Raw genomic sequence first — 20,353 nt, forward strand, 5'->3', positions numbered from 1 at the left:
GACATGAGACAGATAATCCTCAAAACAAACAAACAAACAAAAAAAAACAAGGGCAAGAAGTCTCCTCACTACAGGCGCGCCGTATGAACCGAAGATAGGAGGGCCGGGATCCCAGGATACAAGACTTGATTCTGTTTGTTCTGTTTGTTTTTTCTTTTTTCTTTTTTTTCCAGAGAGATGCGAGTTAGATGTGAGAGATAGATTCCTCCCACGTAGTCCAAATAAACAAATACAGAGAGGCCAAAGTGGTGCCAACAGTTACTGTGTTACAAGAACATTTGAGAAATGAAATGATTACTCCAAAAAAAAAAAAAAAGGAAATAAACAAAGCAGGAACCAAAAAAGATAGAAAAGCACGGGGGGGGGGGGGGATGGAGAAAAAAATGAAATATCTTTGTAAACACCTCAAATCCCCAAGGTGTTGTACCTTGTTCCCCCTCTCACCCTAACCTTCCTTCGTTTTTCTTTTTTTTTTTTTTTATAGTGTCATACAGCAAAAGACATTCATAAGAGCATACCGGAGTGATAGAAAACACTCATGCAAAAGAAAGTCTTCTTCACACATAGTCACTAACACAGGAAAATCTTCTCAAAAAAAAAAACAGCGCTGCCAACAGTCAGTGCCTTCAGGTCTTTTAGTGGATGTTGTTATTGTTGTTTTGCTGCTTCTCTACAGACTTTAGATTTGCTACTGTACTCGATAAAAACAATATGACAGACCGCACCCGTCAGGTTCGCAAGTCTTCCGACTAGATTGACCTCCCACTTCTCTGCCTTGTCCACGGGACCTCGAAGGGGCCGGGGGGGTCCGACAGTTTATTACCAACAGTCTTTGTCTCGGGGCCCCCCCTTCCCCTCCCTCCCAAAATTCACCTGGGAGGATTTCTGCAGACGAACTAGAGCCACAAGACTGAGCTCATGGTGATATTCCATTATATATATATGTATTTTTATATTTATATATATATATATAAGGCGTGATCTTTTTTTGGCATCTGTTCTTATTCTTTTACATCTGATATTCTGATATATAGTCTACTTTTACAATCTTTTTCTATGCGGCAAACAAAGAGTTTCATTCCAAAATAAAATACCTCTAACTAAAGGATGACAGCTATCAAAATAAAATCTACTTTAACTTTTAATTCAATTTTGAATTTATTAAGTTTTCTTTTTTTATTTTTTATTTACAAGTTGGTCTGGATTTGATTGTGATTTTGTGACATGGTTGGTCCTTTGACAAATATATCACATTTTGGAATGAAACCCTTCACTTTTCAATTTCTTTTTTTTTTTTTTTTTCAGTGTTGTGTATATGCACATTCAATCTTTGCATTCACTGCTGATTCAGTTTCTCAGTAAAAGTTATTTGATTTGATTATAAATCGAATGGTCTCGCCATTGAGTCTTTTTCTTTCACGGATATATTTTTGTATACGAGGCGATCTCTACACAGACAATATGTATTTTTGTATCTAATCCGTTTTCTGTGGTTACAGTTCTTCGGAGCGGATAACGTGGAACAAAGTGACGTTGTAGAGGACCTGATGGCCATTGTTCCAAGCATACAGGGCACGGTCACGAGGGTTGTAGTCCAGCATGGAGATATGCGAATACTTATTTTGGAAGGCAATGTCAATGTACTCGTAGGTGGAGGAATTGGTGGAGTAGGCGTAGTAGACCTTGGTGCCTCCAGAATAGCCGTTGGTGACGTAGAGCGTGCCACAGATCATAAAGGACTCGCCCGCACTCCTTTTGGGGTGGTTGGTGGTCCAGCTCTTGATGATCTGCAGCGTGTTGGGGTTGAGCTTGCTGATGACGATGTTGCCGGCATTCTGGTTGGTGGCGTAGACGGCCCACAAGCCTCCCTCGTCCGCCATTAGGTCAATGTCAGAGTGGCCGCCCCAGGCATAGTGATACGCATTATTGAAGCCAGCGTAGTCGAGTTGCCGGGACTTGCTGATGGAGGAGGTACGGAAGTCGAACTTGATGATGACGTGGCTCTGGAATTTGTTGAAGTATATGGATCCGTTGTAGACCACCTGACCCGTTCCCGACCACGGGTGGGGCAGGCGGTGGGAGGTGAAGTTGTCCGACGTCATGAAGTCCTGCATCGACTTGTACTCCCGCACGAAACGATTGTTGTGGTAACCATCCATGTACCAGACCTAAACACGACGACAAGAGGAAGAAAGAAAGGAGTGTCAGGAAACTACAGAGCGGCGCCTCAGCTTGATACCCCATCATCATCATCCGTCAGCGAGCCTTAGCGAATATCAAAATCTTGCTGCCGATCACTAACGGAATAAATCAAATCACAACGTCAACAAGCATCCCAATTAAGTTAGTGCTGAGACTTCCTCGAGGAGCAGTCAGGGCTGAGAGCTGGCAGCCTCTGCATACAAACAGTGAAGATGACAGCCGCAGGGTGGCATGAGCCGGTCCCCGCGGGGATAATGCCCATCATTCCAGATAAAAGGTCTGCCTCGGCTGCTTCGACCCAGCTTCCTGTTGACCCCCGTGGTGGCAGGCATAGAGCTCTCATCCAACACTTCCTCTGTCTCAGTGGGGCTGAGAAACCTGAAGCCCTTCCCCTACCTGCCTCCACGTGCTCCTTAGATTGATTTCACATCAAGGAAGTGGGTTTCCACAGGCCGAGGAAAAAAAGAAACTGAGGGGAGGAAACCGGGAGATGAAAAGGAGTAAAGCAGAAATGTCTGCTCAAGTCAATTAGACTCACCTTCCTTTTTTGTTTTTGATAATGCAGCACATCTTTTATCTGCTCTCTTCAAAATGTATTAGTTTCTACAAAAAATATATTTCATATTGGGTTTACTGTATGCGATACTGTTCTTCCTTACGTCTGTGAATTTTTTAACATAAACCTTTAAAACAGCCTGCGTTGTCATGGCAATTAGACAAGATGCAATTTTACGGCGTGCTGCCAGTTCCTCAAATTTTTTTCATCTTTTAAATCCTTTTTCCTCCCATGTGACATTGAGAGTTCTGTCTCTTATAAAAGTGTCTCATAAAGCGGGTGGACGAAGAATATGTTCATGCTTGGCAGACAAATAAACTTTCTTTATTGCCTCCCTCCCTTCCCCCTTTTCTTCCAACCTTCCTTCCTCTTTCCCTCCCTTGTCCGTTGGGCAGCTTACCATTGAAAAGCTATAGATTTGCATTTGCTTTGAATGTGTTTTCTGTGATGAAAGTACTTGATTTATTGAGTGGCAATGGGGAAAAAAATCCGCCAATAAGAGAAAAGCAACTGTTGGAGGTGACCTTGATCAAAGGTGAAGGTCGTCATAACTTTCCAGCCACACAAAGAATTTATGGCGAGCATCATTGGGGGCATCGGTATTCAACATTCACAGCCTAATGAAATATATTCTCACGTGATGCATGAATTGCGGTAACATTTCCTTCACCACCATAACCATTCTAACTGTAACGTAACAAACACACACAGACACACATACACAGTGCTAAGGTGAAGAAATGCATTCACTCATACGCAATGACAAGAAACCAAATGAGAAAAAAAAAAAGCAAGGAGGAAGGCAGTACTCCAAATGCACACCATTTAATTGCTGCCTGTTTGGATTTTTTGTTTTGTTTTTTTTTTCTTACAAAAAGGAAGTTTGATAAAAGCAGGCAGAAGTCATCAAATTGCTCCATCTAATCAAATATTTAAAAGCCTCTCAGATCACCTTCAACGGGGTGAATGGGTACCTTTATGGGAACGCTTTGACATTTTGGGAAATTTGCCTATTAGCTTTGTTCGTAAGGGAATCGATATCACTCTCATCTCTGTCCATCAGAAGAGCTGCAGCCTGCAGCCAGTTAGAAACAGGAGGGGGAGCACAGCTAGCTGGTCTGCCTCTGCCCCACAATGTCAAAGCCCACATCAAAGCTCATTCGTTGTGGTTTTATGGATGTTAATGGAGCATTTTATTTCCTGAGCTGGAGCAGTGACTTCCTGGAGTTTTGTCACCACTGAGGTTAAAGGAAACCTCCATTTATGGTTCGGTTTTTGCCCAGATTAAACAAGCGAGATGTAACATGCTATTAAGAGGCACTTTTTGGAAGCTACAGCAGGGTTGAAATGGGAGGTAAATGGTTTTTGCTGCAGCGTCACATTTTTCTCATTTATTCAAGTCAGTTTATTCCCCAAAATGTCAACTATTGCGACAGAACAACATGACTTTTTCATTTTACAAAAGAAAATCAAATGTTAAAGGCACACACAGGAAACACTGCCCCAAATTAAATAAGAGTCAAATCATTTAAATCTGAATTTCAGATCAAAAAGCAAATGAAGAGTAAAAATCTGAGCAAATATTCATACAGACAGTCAATACTCAGCCACACAAGGAAATGAATTCCACTTCCCATTAGAGGTGAGTGCCATCCACACAGTGTGGCTAATGTGTGCGTCAGTACGTACCCGTGTGTCTCCTTCAGGCGCCAGAGGGTCAGTCATCCAGGAACCAAACCTGGACCCGGATGTCTTGATGGTGATGGGATCACTGATGCCTGTCAGTTTCCCGCACGCTGCAAAGAAAGAAGCGAAATGGGAACATTCGAAGCGGTGCCCACCACAGCGTTAGGACTGATTCACCATCTATTACAGGCGGCTTCATTTTCATTTACGATTTTTAATCCAAATGAGCTCGCCTGAAGGATCGGGGAGTGGATGTCCAGCTTGCTGCCAAGCCTTCTGCCTTTGTATTTGTATTCGTTTGTGCGTGCTACTGCGTGTAGCTTGTAATCTGTTGTGGTGTTAATCAGCGTTGAGGTGGATTTGACAAAACTAACACTGAGCTCTGCGTCCCCTCGAGACGGAGAGCTGGTCACAGGAAAGCCCCCCCTTTCTCTAATGAGCACACACAGAAACAAGACTTTTTGTACCAAGTAACACCACTTGTGAACGCTGCAGCACGGTCCAGTCGTTTGGACGCGGGCCAGTTTTCAGAGGATATTTCTACACGACAAAGGTCAATTGGCTGATTCTGACGAGCTAATTTTTTCTCAATGAATGTAATGAATCGTTTTGAAATGTTAATTGCAAGAGTGAGACCGTGACGATGGCTCATTTTAGGTTTTCATTAGCATCTTTCTGCATGCATTAACCCCCCCTGTCCCCCTCCATCGCAACGCTCCTTTACCCTCTTCATTTATCTGCTCCATCATCTCTCTTGTTCTTCATTGTCATTTTAGTTTACAGTCATAAAATAACAGATTGGGCTTTTGGTTTCCTCCACTCTGTTTCCTGTCTCACTCTATCTTCATCTGTCTCATAAAACATCCTGGCCTCCCACCTTCCACCAAAAGTCATGCCTTCTTTTGTCTGTTCTGTCTCTGTGTGCGACTTATGTCGTGCCTGTGAGTACGTGTGGGCATCACACCTCAGCGGCAGCTGAGACACAAACACATGGCCACATGAGCAGCATCTACTATTTCTAGTGGAGGTTGAGTCCCTTACATAACCCCCGAAGGGATTAGAGGCCTCCGTAATACGTAGCCCATTGATTTATTTATTTCTTTTCTCTAATCACGCCTCTATCTTTAGATGACTACGACAACCTCAGGCTGCCAGGGGACCTTCTGGTGGATCTGCAGTCTGGAGAGCCACACACAGGGTCTAATCTCCTTTTGGCCTGAATTTGCACGGCCTGGTGCAGAGGACAGAAGAATTGGAAAACCTAATGGGCGCTGGAGTGGATATTACAAAAACACATCAACTTCTAATAAAAAATGTGAGGATTTGGATAGAGAATAAACATTCAGTTGCTGGGAAAGAGAAATGTTTGTCTTTAAAGGATAACTTTGATGTAATTCAATGTGGGTTTTATTTTTGTAGTTCTTTGCTTGGACTTTTAAAGGGTACTGATAACACTTGCTGATCAAAGTAAGTTCTGGAAAGGCTGCAACAACACTGATTGATCCCCAAAAGTCATAATTCTTCGCTTTATTTTATCAAGAATCTTTTTATATTCCTTTTCTGAGGCTTCACAACCTTGTTAGGTTTTCATCTGTTTGTTAATGAACCCACGGTGACTCCATATTCCCAGATGTTAGCATTTAACTTGAATACATGGCTATGGCTGTTATTTCATGGCATATAGTTCAGCCAATAATAAAACAGTCATTCCTTAAAAATAAAAGGAGGGAGTAGGCGAGCTCCTTTGCAGAGAGAGACCTATCGATTCCAAGCCATGTGAACACAGCTCACTATATTACCTCGCAGGTGGTGTTATTCTCCACAGAGGAAATAAAAGGTGAGAACAATGGCAGGAGAGCGGGTAGCAGAGGGCTTTATGTGCAGTTATGACCTTCTTGCTCCATTCATCAGCATTTTGTTGTGAAGGGGCCAAGATTTGCCTAAAGCTCTCTGTGCCTCCACATTGCTGGAGCATGACACAAGGTGATTTATTTATTTGATTATTGCCCAGCAAGCTGGCATGTCCTCTTGATCGATGGCCATTGTGTCGCAGCAGCCGCCGGCTGTTAGTCTCCTCAGCACGAAACAGCTTGAAGGACAGCTCTGCTGGGACCCTGGTTACTCCTTCGCTTTCACTTCATCACTCTTCCTCTCTCCTTCTTCTTCTTCCTCTTGCCACCTTGTCTCAACTTCTCTCCTGTTGCTCTATCTATTATTCAGCACTTAAATTTCCTCATCCCCTCTCTATTTTTCTCTTATTTTTCTCCTGTTGTTGTTCTGCTGATGCTAATATGATGACTGACCTTCGCAAGTTTAATCTCAATAACGGGGGGGGGGGTGCTGGAGAGTGTTTGCTCGCACTATGCATGAATGCCTCCGCAGTCGTCTGAAGATGAAAGGAATAGACACCCTCTGTTCTGACTTAGCTGGTCCCTTAGTGGGTGACCTCGCCTTTATCTTGTCTGATCTCTCTCTCTCACACACAGACACACACGCTGTAGAAACTCCTGCAGTTTCCTGCTTGAAAATCTTAGACTTATCTGACCATATGTGAAGAAAGGCATGCGCATTGAACTTGGAGCCAAGATGTTGACCAGACTCATGAGAGGTGGCCAGAGAAAATAATGGTGTATGGTTAGACAAAGCAAAGGAATATTCTTACTTGGTAGCTAAGATGAACCTCCTGCTTTTTTTACTCCCGCTCTTCAATTTAAATGCAATCACTGATGTGTTCAAAACCAAAGAACAGCAGGGATTGTAGCCAAAAACATTTCCCAATTTCTTCCTGTCAGGTCGCACAGTGAATAATTTCGAACAGGGACAGAATATACCTGTGATTTGTGGCGTGCAAGTGTCTGTGCTTTTGTGATATATCTTAGTCACCGTAGTGTGGGTGTGCATCCATTAGCGCTGTGGGCCCATGACAGAAGTGTGAAGTTACTGAGGCAGAGGCTAAAAGCAAAACTGGGAAGGAATGGAAACGTGCAGGCCGAGTAAGTCGGGCTCTTCCTGAGATTTTGTGGGTCACTATCTTAGACTCACACAAAATTCTCTCTTTAAAAAAAAAAAAAAGTTTACTTGAATCAAACTAATAAAAGAAAAGAATAAATGTAGATGTTTTGCAACTTTACAATCGTTATGCTATTTTTTTAATTAATTCTAAAAATTTTGAAGGAATTAGGTTGACATTTATTAAAACATTATTATGCAAATGATGTGAGCACATCCTCAAATATGAGGCACTAGAGCCAAGGAAAGGTTTGGCCTTCTGATTAGAACCATACTGTCTATTGTATTTGGATTGGTGGACAGTGTCAACAACTGTCCAGCTTCAGCTCTAGGTTTTCGTTTCTTTTCAGGCAGAAGGTGCAGAAGATATAGAAGTTGTCTCCAGCTCTGAGACTCATTGATGGAGTTCATCAGTTTACCAACGGAAATCAGCAGCAAATCTGGTAAATGGCAGATCGCTGCAGCCGCACGTGATGTTTCTGTATCATGTGAATATGCCTCAGGTTCTCTTTCTGGCCCGACAGTCATACTGGATGTCAGTGGGAGTGTTTGTGCATGCGTGTGACAGTGTGTGCCAACAACTTTCTGTGCCTACCTAATTTTTGCATGCATGCTCGGAGTCTCTCCTCAAGATTTGACACTCTGTTGTGGAGCTCCTCGTAGTCATAGGCCCCCATCTCCTCCTGAAGTTCGCTTAGAACTGACGTCAGATTCTGGACCTCCTCCTTAAACTGCAATACCAATTTGGCATCGGCTTTGTACTCCTCCAACACTGGTATCAACGGTCTAAGCTCCTCCATTTTCGCTTTTATGGCCTGAAAGGATTAGAATAAGCTCGGTTGAGTGTCATGCGTGACAAAAGGAGTCCTGCTGTCCATAAAAGAAAAAGAGGAGAAATAAAAAATAAAAAAAAATAAAAAAAATAAAACACCTGTCTGACCTGGCTACTCTGACTCTATCCTGCCTCTTCACTGACATGAAAACCCCCTGTTTGTGTCCATGTTCAGTGTTTGTGTGTGTGAACAGCTGTGTTCTGTCTGTGCAGGTGTGTGTCTCTGAGCAAACAAACCCAGAAAATATTCTCCGCCCGCTGGACGAGCAGAGCAGGTGGCTCCGTCCTGGCAGTGACCAGCCGTTTAAAAAGCAAGCCCTCGGTACACCGACAACAATTGGGAAAGCTCTTTATTGGTCATCATCGTTTAAAATGCAACATCGTATTAAGGGTTACATGCTTTTACATGTCACACACAACAAAGTGTCTCGAATTTTACGTCTATAGTTTTACGTATAGATTTGTTGAGTAACCAAATATGCATAGACAAAAGCCAAGGAAAATAAAATGAATAACAGCAATTGATAATAATAATAATAATAATAATAATAATAATAATATAAGAAGAATGATGATAAGAATGATATTAATAATAGTAATAGTAATAATAATAATAATAATAATAAATGTATTTACTGTTTAAAAAAGCTTTTAGATGGAAAACTTTAACAGCAGTAACATGCAGGAAGAGATCAGTGGTGGGTTGGTTTGGGAGAGGGGTGGGGTTTCTTAGTCTTAATGGTGCTAAAGATAAATTAACTGTTTGACGCCCAAATGCTCTCAGTACTGTGGCCCAGTTCAGGGGAATCTGGAATTGACCTGCCTCTTCTTCCCTGTGGCTCTCTTTACATGTCTTAAAGTTAGCCCTGCAAGCAAGAAAACGACAAACTGTTGACAGGGGCTGGAGCTTGCTAACCTATCTAACAGACACACAAACAAACGCACGCACACTTAGTTTATATGCACTTGACACAAGTCACAGAATATTGCAAGCATGCACACGGACTCGTGAAAGCTTTTTTTTTTCTTTTTTAGCATGCAACAATGACAGCGGCACACAAACGTTATGGTGCAGGTTAAATGATGCAGACACAGAAGATGATTGTAGCTCCGAGTGCGAAGAGGGATGAATACAATGGATTTGTGTAAGTAACTAAACCGCAGTGGACTGCAGCTCTTCAAATAAAATCCACAATCTCATCCATTTTTCTTTGAGAAAATTTAAATCAGAGTAATGACAGCTCCACTTTGGGGAAACCTTACAAAAGAGGTTTAAAGGGAAACTTCTTTAGAAGTGGTTAAGCGTTGAATGTGTAGTCGTTTTGACAATATTCCTTATTTCCATCTGCTCAGTTATGGGAATTGTCTGCACGTTTACTGTTTGAATCTTATCAAAAGGTAGCTTTTAAATGTTCTGACACTACTGAGCATAGGTAACTGATTGAGGTAAGAATGCACGTGCCCAAAATAAATGGTGGAAAGACTTAGAAAAGTGCTTTATTTTGTTTGGACAGTAAACTTCTACGAGATAAGTAGCTCTTGTATTAATCTGCCCAATTAAGAAATTGTGATGGAAACTGAAAACAAAAAACAAAACTTATGCTCACTCAAGGTGGATTATTTCCCAAAAGAGAAACTTCTCCCGGATTAAGGTCACATGACATCCAAAAACCTCGCAGAACTCCCTGATGCGTGGCTGCTAGCAGGTAGTAGTGCAGCAGGTGACCTTGGCGCATTCAACTACCGAACGAATGGCTGCTGCCGCAATCGCCATCCCAGCAATTGGCAAATGAGTTGCCATGTTAAACCACGAGAAGCGGAAACCCAGCTCTATTAGCACAACATCTTTCAATGGAAGCAAATTTATAAATATAATTTGTTGACTTTGATGAAAAAACTAATTACCAGTATTTTGCACAAAACTGCATCAGAAATGCAACAACTGCCAACTCGTCACCATCCCATGGCCACTTCTTTTAAAAGGTCTGATTAAATCTTTAATTCCATTTACAGGTTCCATCACATGGTTTTAAAAATTGAGTTAGTGTGAAATGATAACATGAATTTGTGCTGTAGCTCCAATGATTTAGCCTGTTTAACTTATGCACTGTGGATTTCCTGTTATGCAGTGTGGAGGGGAGTAGCAGCCATCTCCACGGTGAGAACACAAACACGAAATGGGTAAGGGTAAGTGAATAATGGGCTTACAGAGCAGCTATGAATATTTGGACGGGATGGCGGCCGGATCAATGGCTTGAAATGTGGCTCCATACCTTGTATTGCTTGGCGATGTTCTGCTTGTGGTTCTCCTCCACCTGCCTGAACTTGGTTTCTAGACCACGGAGCTGAACCTCCATCTTTTCCACATACTGCAGGTCCCTCTGGGTCCGCTGGTCCAGCACCTGGATGGACTGGGTCATGTTCTGGACCTGGAAAGCCACATTCGGTCAGATAATTATGCAAATCCACCCCCCCTTCCCCTCAAGTTGATGCCAGAGCAATGAGGAATAGATGCAGAGAAAATTCAACAGGCTCTCCATATGTTGCTTTGGCTTGGCATCCTTCTTTAAGTGATTCACAAACTGACATTGGGCCAACTAGTCCGGGGACTCAGACACTTGGTGTAAGTGTGGAATGCATATTGTTAAGAGATTTGGTTCCACAAACCCTAAACTTGGCTTGTCCTCTGTTTATTCATGAGAATTATTGCTGTCTGTATTTTTGCATCATTTCTGGGTCAATCTCCGTCTTCAAATTAAAAGGCCTTTGTCAAATATGTGCTCAGATATTCCTTTCATGTGAATGGGGTAGTCCCAGCTCCCAGTCCCTGGGTGTTGAGCTGGGTTGCATCATTAGACGTGATGCTTTGGATCTGTGCAGCACAATAGAAAGTCATGGAGTGAAGCGTATAGCTGCCTCCCATGATGCCTCTTGGGTTTCCAGGGAGCTCATTAGAGCATGATTCCCATTTTTGTCCAACAGGCAGAGGTGACTGGAAGACAAACACCAGTAAGCATGGAAGTCTCTGCTTTAGTGTATGAGGTGGATAAAAGGAGCGAGGACGGCCACTCTGGGCGCCGTACGACTGATTCCAGGGGTCACGAGTTGCTGAGGAGTTAAGCGGTAATTACCTTCTCTAACAGCTGCCTCAGTTGTTTGGTGCGAGCATCCCGTGAACACATGGACTGCTGGGGCGCCACCACAGTGCAGACACACCTTCCCTCGCTATCCTGGGCTGAACTGTACACCTGCCACGATTCCTCTGGGTTTGCTGGCAACACCTGAGGACAGAGAAGTGGACAGACGGGGGAAATAAAAAAAAAAAAAAAAAAAAAAAAAAAGGGGACAGTTGAATGGTGGAGCAAATACGGTGCATCTGCCAATGCAGAGAAATGAAAAAAAAAAAAAAAAAACAAACAAACACCAAAGCTTTTTCACATTGAGTGTCCAGCGTGGCGATCCCACACACCGCCAGGCTCCACCATCATACTGCGCACACAAAAGGGACGATACTGCCGATCAGATGCACAGATACTCCTACAATTCAACGGGCTGGGTGTGTGAGAAAGCTCTTGAGAGTGAAGCTTGAAGAGTCTGATGTCAAGAAGAGAGGATTTTTTTTTTCTTTACCTCCGAGACACGCCTCCAAAAGAGTAACCTGCTGATTGGATAAGACTACATGGCTTTTGACTAAGACATTCATCAGGGCATCAGCAATAAAATGATCAAGCACAGACCTGCTGATTTATTCAATTAGAGGGGGGGGGGGGGGGGGGGAGAGAGAGAAAGGGGGGGCAGCTTGACTTCACACAATCCAAAAGGAGGAGTCACAGAAAGCCGCCTCCTGGCTGTTTCCTACCAAAGGATGTTAGTGACAAGACAAAGAAGAGCATCCATCAGGCAGCAGAGTGCATCTGGTCAGTGTGAGACTGATCACTGACCCCCCAAAAAAAAAAAAAAAAAAAAAGACATTTAAAAAAAAAATATATATAAAGCTCAACTCTCAAAGCAACAATAAATCCAGAGATGCCAGTTCACTGCAACTTCTTCTAACAGGCTACTACCCATTTATTTATTTGCTCGCCTTCAACATCCATTGTTCTGAATGTCAGAGCTTGACAGAGCCAGAGATCCGCCAGGAGTCTGTCAGAAACAAAGAGACGCTTCACTTCGACTCTGTGACAGACGCTCTCTCTTTCATACAGGACTGAGGACTCCCGCTGCTTCGTGTGGATAAAAATAACTCACATTTCTCACACCAATCCCCATTTTTGTTTTTTTTTTTTAATCCAACAGCTGGATCTCTTATTTATAAGTGCCAGAAATATAACTTTCCACTTAGCGCGGGCTGCAGACGGAGCCAGCAGCCCAGTGGCAGCTGGAGCCACATCAGACACAAGAGGAACATTTCTATGATTCCTCTCCAAGTCTTTTTTTTTTTTTATATTTTTTATTATTTTTTATTTATTTATCACTTTTCTTTGCGCCTCTGCGCAACCAAAGCGCATCACGTTGACAGGATTTCTCCTCTTAAGTGTGAATCAAATAATCCTATTGCTGCCTATTTCTGGCTTGTACTTAATTAGGTTGCAACAGTCAGCATGAAAAAAAAAAAAAAAAAAAAAACGGGGGGGAGGGGGGCATAACAAAAAAAAAAAAAAAAGAAAAAGAAAAAGAAAAAGAAAAACGTCAACCAGCCGCAGGAAATTAGCGAAAGTTGCGCACTTACTCCAGTGCTCCGGTCTGGATATCCTCCCTGCGCCGCCGTCAGCTTGGTGGTGTTGAGCCCCACCAGAGAGGGGAGGGTCTGCGACATCCAGTTGGTGATCATCGCCATGGTGCTGAGCACGACGCCGATCTTCAGCAAAGGCACCGACATCTTTGCGCTCTGCTCGCTCGGACTTTATTCAAGCCGTCTTCATTCTACGGACTCCGGCGCGAAGCGAGGGAGGCGAGTCTCGGTGCCCAGAGCGGCGACGGCGGCGGCGGCGGCGGCGGCTGGCTGTCTCACCCGGGACTCCGGCTCGGACGCTCTTTTTTTGGACATCTCCGGTGAACGAGTCGGACGCGGTGAAGACGACCGTGGGGAGGTAGGAATAATAATAATTAAAAAAAATAAATAAATAAAAGAAATTGTAAGTGCAGGAGAGAGGACCTTCCTGTCGCTGAAGGTGGAAGCTTTCAGACGCGTCCTCCGGACGGCTCCTCTGCCCCGCGTTGTCCCGCACACACTGCCGCCTCTCCGGCGCACCGTTACTATTTCGTTCACGCCCGACGGTCCGCCTCCCGCCTCGGTGCGCTCTGTGATTAAGTGCCACTGACTGCACGCGCAGGCTGCTCCAAATGGATGAGAGGAGGAGAAGGAGGAGGTACCACGGATCTATCTATATCGCCAGACGCAGTGATGTCAGCCAGGTTGGGGTCCGTTCATGGTGATATCTGGAACTGCGCCTGTGTCGCCCCGTAGCCGCCCGACACCGAGTGTCCCCTGAGGGAATGACAATGAGCCCGAGGTCGGCCGACAGTCATGCTGAGTTATTATTTATCGTGGCAGTGGCAGTTCTTTCTCCAGAGGTTCAAGAAGGAGAAGAAGGAGGAGAAGGAGAAGCTGCAAACCTCCTCGGATCGCTCATGGTAACACTGGCCTTTCATTTAGACTTAAATCGAGTCTGCATGTCAAAACACACGAAACCCTTGTGCAAAATGTCGCAATGCCATGGCACCAGGCCGTTTGGACCGTTTGATGGTTTGTTGATGGGATGCTGGAGGAGCTCAGTTCAAACCGAGAACCAGCGTTTTAATTCGTGACACTCTGGCGCCATCTTGTAGCTGATTTTGGCGTTGCTGGGGAAAAAATAATAATAATAAAAAAAAAAAAAAAAAAAAAACAGAGGGAGGGCTTTCACGGTGAAAGGAAGGAGGCAGATAACACACTGGATACAACTTTCAAAATAAAACAGAAACTGCTCGTCGATTTTGATTGACATTTCATGTGTTTGCAGGGACTTCGCTAGTTATGGGGCCTCAAATCGATGCAGGTGAATTAATTAAATCGGTGCATCTTTATGTTTCACTCTGGCACTGCTAGGAGAGCTTATTTAACTGGAAAAATAGACAAAAGTTCAGCAATAATTCATTTGTCCAGAGCCTAAGTGCCCATCGGCCTGTGGGCTAAACTGCTGCACTGCATCATACATGAAGCCCCCAGAATAGCAAGAGTGGCCCCGGCCCCACAGTTATTTCTGTCAGCTCCATAATGCATTTTTCTGGTTACCTCAAAAGTAGAGGGAAAGTTAGGGCACACTGCAGCTCCACATTTCTCTGTTTAAAAAAAAAAAAAAAAAAAAAAAAAAAGCACAACTCCCTCCTTTTCCTTATTTCCTTCCCATCTCTTTTATCTCATCGACTTTTTTACGGCCTTTGAGGCGAAAGCTCACCGTGTGATGCTTCCAGAGGTTACTGTGGAGGAATTAGCAGGGGTCAAGCTAATGGCTGCAATCTGCTCGGCTCTGCTCTGCTCTATGGTCTTCTGTAATGCGGAACAGCACAGCAGCCTGTGGTGACATATAGCTTTCCTAATGGATACGACTGTTTCTCTAAGCTTTACGACGCCAAGCCCATTCACTTCCAGCATGAGTGTAAGGAAAACCTCAGAAGTTCAGGCCCCACTTCTTCATATACAAGGCGCTCAGTATTTAAGGCAGCAGCACCAGGAGGGACGCCACAGGTGAGCTCGTAAAGAACTGACTGACTCGGTGAACAAATCAATTAGTCGCTCAGTCACCAGCTGATGAGCCAGTCTATTTATCAGGGAGATTAATAGAGTGGTTTGGATGTTGAAACAATGCCCTCATTAGAATGACACTATGATTGCATGAGGATGAAGGAAGTGGGGATTTCTAATTGTCTACAAGAGTTCAAATGTGTACATGTAATTAAAAAAAAAAAAAACACCTGCACAGCAATCAGTTAGACCAATGTAATACTACACAAACAGAGCGGCGTTGATTAGATTAAATGCTCATCTTTTGAGAACGTGGCTTGCAGTGGCTGTGCTGTATAAGTTTGGATTTAATGTTATTTTCACTGGGCAACATGAGCCCCAAATTACGACTTATAAGTGCAGACAGACATCTTTAAAACAAGAAAAATCCAACAAATGAGTGACTAAAGAGTCATAAAAGTTGTGTTTCAGGCTGGGCTGATACACAGTTATGCAGTTTAGCAAACAGGTGTTTAGATGGTCTACAAATACAGTAGGCTCGTGCTCAAAGTAGTGGGAGAGGGGGGGAGAGGAAAAAAAAAAAAAAACTTTTCCTGCCTGCAAGTGCTCTACAAAAGGCATATCTCCACCTACTCCACTTCTGCTCACTTTCTCTCTCCCCCTATTGCCTCAACACTCAACCAACCATACTGAATAATAAATAGCTTCAACCAGCTGCCAATCACACCACGCATATTGCAATTCAGCTCAACTCTATCTCAGTTTCACACATAAAACCAGACTGACTCTTAGTTTCATGCATTAAAAACTCCTTCACTGTTTCCAAATGTTCCCTTTCTGCACTCACTTATAATTTAATTTTGAGGAGCAAAGATGTGGACGTCTGGGGAAAAGTAGATTTAGTTGTTTCATTTGAATTCATTAATTTTAAATGTAAAAAGTAGAAAAGTCTACATATTGATTTAATAAGAAAATGATACGCTTTACGGTGCATGCACAGAAATCTAAATCCCTGACATGAGCAGATGTTATAATATCTCTTTACTTGACAGTCGTTTGTAGGATTAGCTATGGTATGTAGGTTGCATGGTGTCAAAGGGGCGGCTATAGCAGTGCCATCTGTTTTGTCAGGTGTCGGAGAGACGTTTTAGGATGTGGGCCTGCAGCCATGGGGGAGCCACTAGGGTGAGGAACAGATGCCGCTCTGGCTGCTTACTATTCTTCCCTGTGTGAACACCAGGCAGTCGCCAAATCCTCCGGCCAAGGGGACAGAGGTGAACAGATCTGGGCAGAATTGAAGAGGAGAGACTGCTGCTAATCAGGCGTCTTCCTCCACCCTTGGCCAGATGTTAAGACAAGAGCTGCAGCTGCTCTATGCTGTTTCAATCTTGAGACTAGTGAGGCGAGGTGTTTAATGTGGTCATTAAGAGAGCGTTATTGTACAGAATCAAAGGTTGGGACCACACCGCTGGGTTGGCGTTCTCCTAATGAGTAATCTGGCAATAATATAAAAAAAAAAAAAAAAAAATAGCACTTTCTCTCTCAGCGTACACCTCTCACTTTTTTTATTTCTGCCTCAGTGAAGGGATGCTGAGCGGCCTGGCCGTCCTACAGTGAAATGTGTTGCAGGTTTCTCAAGCAGAGGCAATATAAATAGAGCTTGTCAGTGCATCTTGTGTTTCTGTTCTCCGGGAAGAGAGTAGACAGGCAAGCTATGGACTAGTATCGACTTACCTTCAGGCTGATCACACACACGCTCTCAGGCCATCAGACTGTCACTGAAACATGGGCCCCGGCTCGCACCATGCAGGACACTGAGCGAGTGGCATGAAGTCCACAGTGTAACACACTCCGCTCTCCCCCTCCCCTCTGACGGATGGCTTCCATCAATCAGTGCAAATAGCCACATTGTTCAAGTGTGTCAGCATTTTTTTGTGCACTCTGCTGCTTGTGCTGCAAGTCAAGTTCACGTCGCAGGCTACACATTTGATGGTTCGGTGCAGGGGAGATAAAACAACAGCAGTTCTAACTGTGTGTAGGCTTACAGCTTTGATCAATTTACAAATCAAATTCCACATGAATGTCAACGCCAAGCTGTTGCTCCATGAATAAAAAATGTGCCGCTCACAGCGAAACAGACGTTTCTCATAAATTTGGGGGAAAATCAATTGCTGGCATTTTCCTGTGGAGGCCATATTATATCAATATTGTTCCAACATTAGCTATCAGGGCCAGCAGAGTTTGCTGCAACCTGCCTCCACCACACATTTTATTGAGTTTGTCACTTGCAGAGTATATCACGGATACACCGGGAGTGGAGATTACTTTATTGATAGTACCTCAGTGGCACATTTGATTTTTTTTTTGTCTCTCCAATTACCAACCACAAATGGATTCACGCGGCATTGAAGCCTATGAAAAATGACTCTGTGCTCAGCAAAGGGCAATTAAATCATCAAATTCTTCAGCCCATTGGTGGCAAGTCCCTGCAATAAATTATTCTAATCCTTTACACCCCTCCCCATCCATAAAAACAACAACTTAATGCAACACTACCTATTGCATGGACTGCTCCAAATGGCTTTTTACATGGCAGGAAGTAATTCCCACTGAGGAATCTCTGAGATGCATTTTACTGAGCAGTTATGTTTACTGCTGAGCTTTGTGGCTTTACCTTGCTGGACTAAATGTTCTCTTCCCCTCTCACGGGCAACAGTAAGTCACAGTGTGGTCACTGAGCATGCTCAAAAAAAAAAAAAAAAATAAAAACACACCTTCTCTGAGACACTGCGTTTGATCGCTGAGCCCTGAGGAGCAGCGGCCCCAACACTGTGCCACAACACAATGGCCTCTGAGAAAGCAACACACAACATATTTCATTATGCAGATAATGATTCTGACCATTTACCCACAAGAAGGGGGGGGGGGGGGGGGTTGTGATGGATCTTGCAGCATCCTCTCTCTCTCTCTCTCCCTCCCTCTCCCCCACCACCTCCCCCATATATCTAACCGGTGTGACAGCCCCGGTGGTGGAGAGACTGAGTGGGGCTCTTGAGGATCTATCCGCGCCCGTCAAGCACAATGTATTCACATCATGTAATCCGACCCGTTAATCTGTTTAAACAGGGAGGGCTAATTCACCGGGGCTCTTTATACGAGGTAACCCGGTAATCTCTAAACGGATCTGGAAGCCAATTATTTGCGCGTTCTGGCTTCAAAACCACGCGCGCGCGCGCACACACAACGGGTTGAAAATGGCGTTGAAAAGGTTGAAAAAAATGTCATAAAAACCTACTTGGGTGAGTTCTGTGCCCATGAAGATGAGGAGAATCAGAGTCAGGAGCTTGCTCGCAGGCTGCATCTCTTGCCTCCGGTGTGTGTGGACCAGCAGGTCTCACATGCAGATCGAGTCCCTTCGCGTCCCCACCGCACAGCAGTCAGTCCTCCTCCTCCTCCTCCTCCTCCTCGCTCCGGGCTCTCTCTTCTCTCGCCTTCAAAGTCTGCTCCTCGCTCCTTCCTCTTCTTTATTTTATTTTATTTTTTATTTTTTTTAATACGACGATCGTGTGTTGTTATCCTGTCCCCTCAGCAGCTCCGTTACACAAAGCGACGGATCTGCTTCACGGAATCGTCTCCGTGCATATTCATCTCATATCTGGAGCCGATCTTCCGCCCCTCGGTTTCCCCCCCACCACCACCACCACCACCACCCGGTCTTCTCTCTCTCTCTCTCTCTCTCTCTCTCTCCTCTTCTTCTTCTTAATCGCTGTGTCGTACCGGGATGGACATCGGACTGAAGATGAGCAGACAGTGCCGGTTATAAAGCTTCTCTCCTGATAAAAGTTTCGCTCCCCGCCTGAAGCCGCCGCGAAGCTCTCCGTGAGGGGGGTGAAAAAAAAAATGAGGCGGACGGCGCTGTCCGTGGTGCTGAGAGCGGAAGTTACATCGACGAGAGAGGGAGATTTAAATTGGCAGAAGTTCAGGAGGGGGGATATGTCACAAAAGGAAGAAGAAGAGAAAAACAACAACAACAACAAAAAACAAAAACAAAAACGTAGCTAAGTCAGCTTCAATCTATTCTTTCGATGGAGGCGAACAGTTTAAGTTCTGGCTGCATTAAATTTGAGGATAAAGCAGTTTGGCATACTGCAAATTTTATATCACAGTTTTAATGCCTTAGACTTTAAATTAACACTTTCAGTCCAGCTAACGGTATTAACATCATGACAGTGTTGCCCAGGAAACACCTATAATGTGAAATATTAACACTCTAAATTAATGATAACACTAAACAAAGTGCTAAAAGTTCACTCCTTTGAGACACTCATGGAGTAACCAGTCAGCACGGCACCAATGTAAAGTTAACATCTAATTTTATTTAATAATTAAAAAAAAATACACTAAGGTTTGACTAATATAGTGTACATTACGCTCTATAATTAATACTATTACAGGTAAAATTTAACACCTATTAATATCACCATTACCCAACCCATGTGCATTAATCACTTCAGAAAGTACTGCAGTGAGACATTTTTCTAACTTTCATGTGCAAGTGTTAAAATCAGATGCAATATAATACAACCTGAAGCTGAAATGAGCGTGACTGTAGATGTAAAGCCAAAAATGTGCATGATTTAAATTGCAATTAAAATAACTCGTCAATTTTCTTGACAGTCTGATAACAAAACAAATCCCCACCACTGTGGATGATTTAAGAAAACAGAGAAATAAGAAAACATTTCAAACTGTTTAGTTCAACAGGGCATATCTTATATATTCCTTTTATCCTTCTTTTTTTTTTTAGCCTTGAATGCCATACCTTTGTAACCTGTCAGACAGACGCACTGAAAAACGCAGAATAATCTGGAAGTGTACCGAGAAGGTTCCAGTCTTAAATTTCACGAGTGCCGGTAGACCTGAATTTAAAGAAAAACCTGGAAACTGAGGAAACTGTACATTTTTTTACATTGTTAAACTGCACAACTCCTTCACAGCTGAAAAACTTTATAAATACCCAACAGCCAACATCTCTCACCGGCAGGATGACAATTTTTCGAAGGGGACTCGTCATATCAGCCGGACGGAGAAGCGTCGTGCACCAAACGCAAACATGTTGAAATGTAAACGTGTCGAACATTGAGGGATACACACCAGTCTGCGTTTTTTAATGCGCCATCAGAAAGAAAATGGCGACTCCTTACTTTCCGGTACCTGTCTGGCCGTGGAAGACCCGGATGTAAGGAAGTTGCGTTCTCGGCCTTGGATACCGTAAAGACTGAAGTATAACGCCAACATTAACCTTAGAAATGCGCAATGAAACACCAAAACTTCCAAAGTGTCC

General features: G+C 43.6%; 1 protein-coding gene across 4 annotated transcripts; it reads right to left on the reverse strand.

Moving 5' to 3' along the window:
- Positions 1 to 465: 465 nt before the first annotated feature.
- olfm1b (olfactomedin 1b) lies at positions 466 to 18,676 on the reverse strand. 4 transcript variants are annotated; one of them, XM_029516171.1, is made up of 6 exons: positions 18,305 to 18,676; positions 11,417 to 11,566; positions 10,559 to 10,714; positions 8,049 to 8,268; positions 4,448 to 4,554; positions 466 to 2,168 (listed from the first exon to the last, which is right to left on the reverse strand). In XM_029516171.1, exons 1-6 carry the CDS (start codon positions 18,368 to 18,370, stop codon positions 1,494 to 1,496), a joined length of 1,374 nt encoding a protein of 457 aa, XP_029372031.1. In that variant the 5' UTR covers positions 18,371 to 18,676; the 3' UTR covers positions 466 to 1,493. The 4 variants fall into 4 exon arrangements, with proteins under 4 accessions (XP_029372031.1, XP_029372032.1, XP_029372030.1 ...); XM_029516172.1 differs by having other exon boundaries at positions 11,417 to 11,556; positions 18,301 to 18,676; XM_029516170.1 differs by lacking the exon at positions 18,305 to 18,676 and adding an exon at positions 13,011 to 13,900 and having other exon boundaries at positions 11,417 to 11,556.
- Positions 18,677 to 20,353: the final 1,677 nt, after the last annotated feature.

The sequence above is a fragment of the Echeneis naucrates genome, chromosome 12 (genome assembly GCF_900963305.1).
Source record: "Echeneis naucrates chromosome 12, fEcheNa1.1, whole genome shotgun sequence".
NCBI classification, from domain to species: Eukaryota; Metazoa; Chordata; class Actinopteri; order Carangiformes; family Echeneidae; genus Echeneis; species Echeneis naucrates.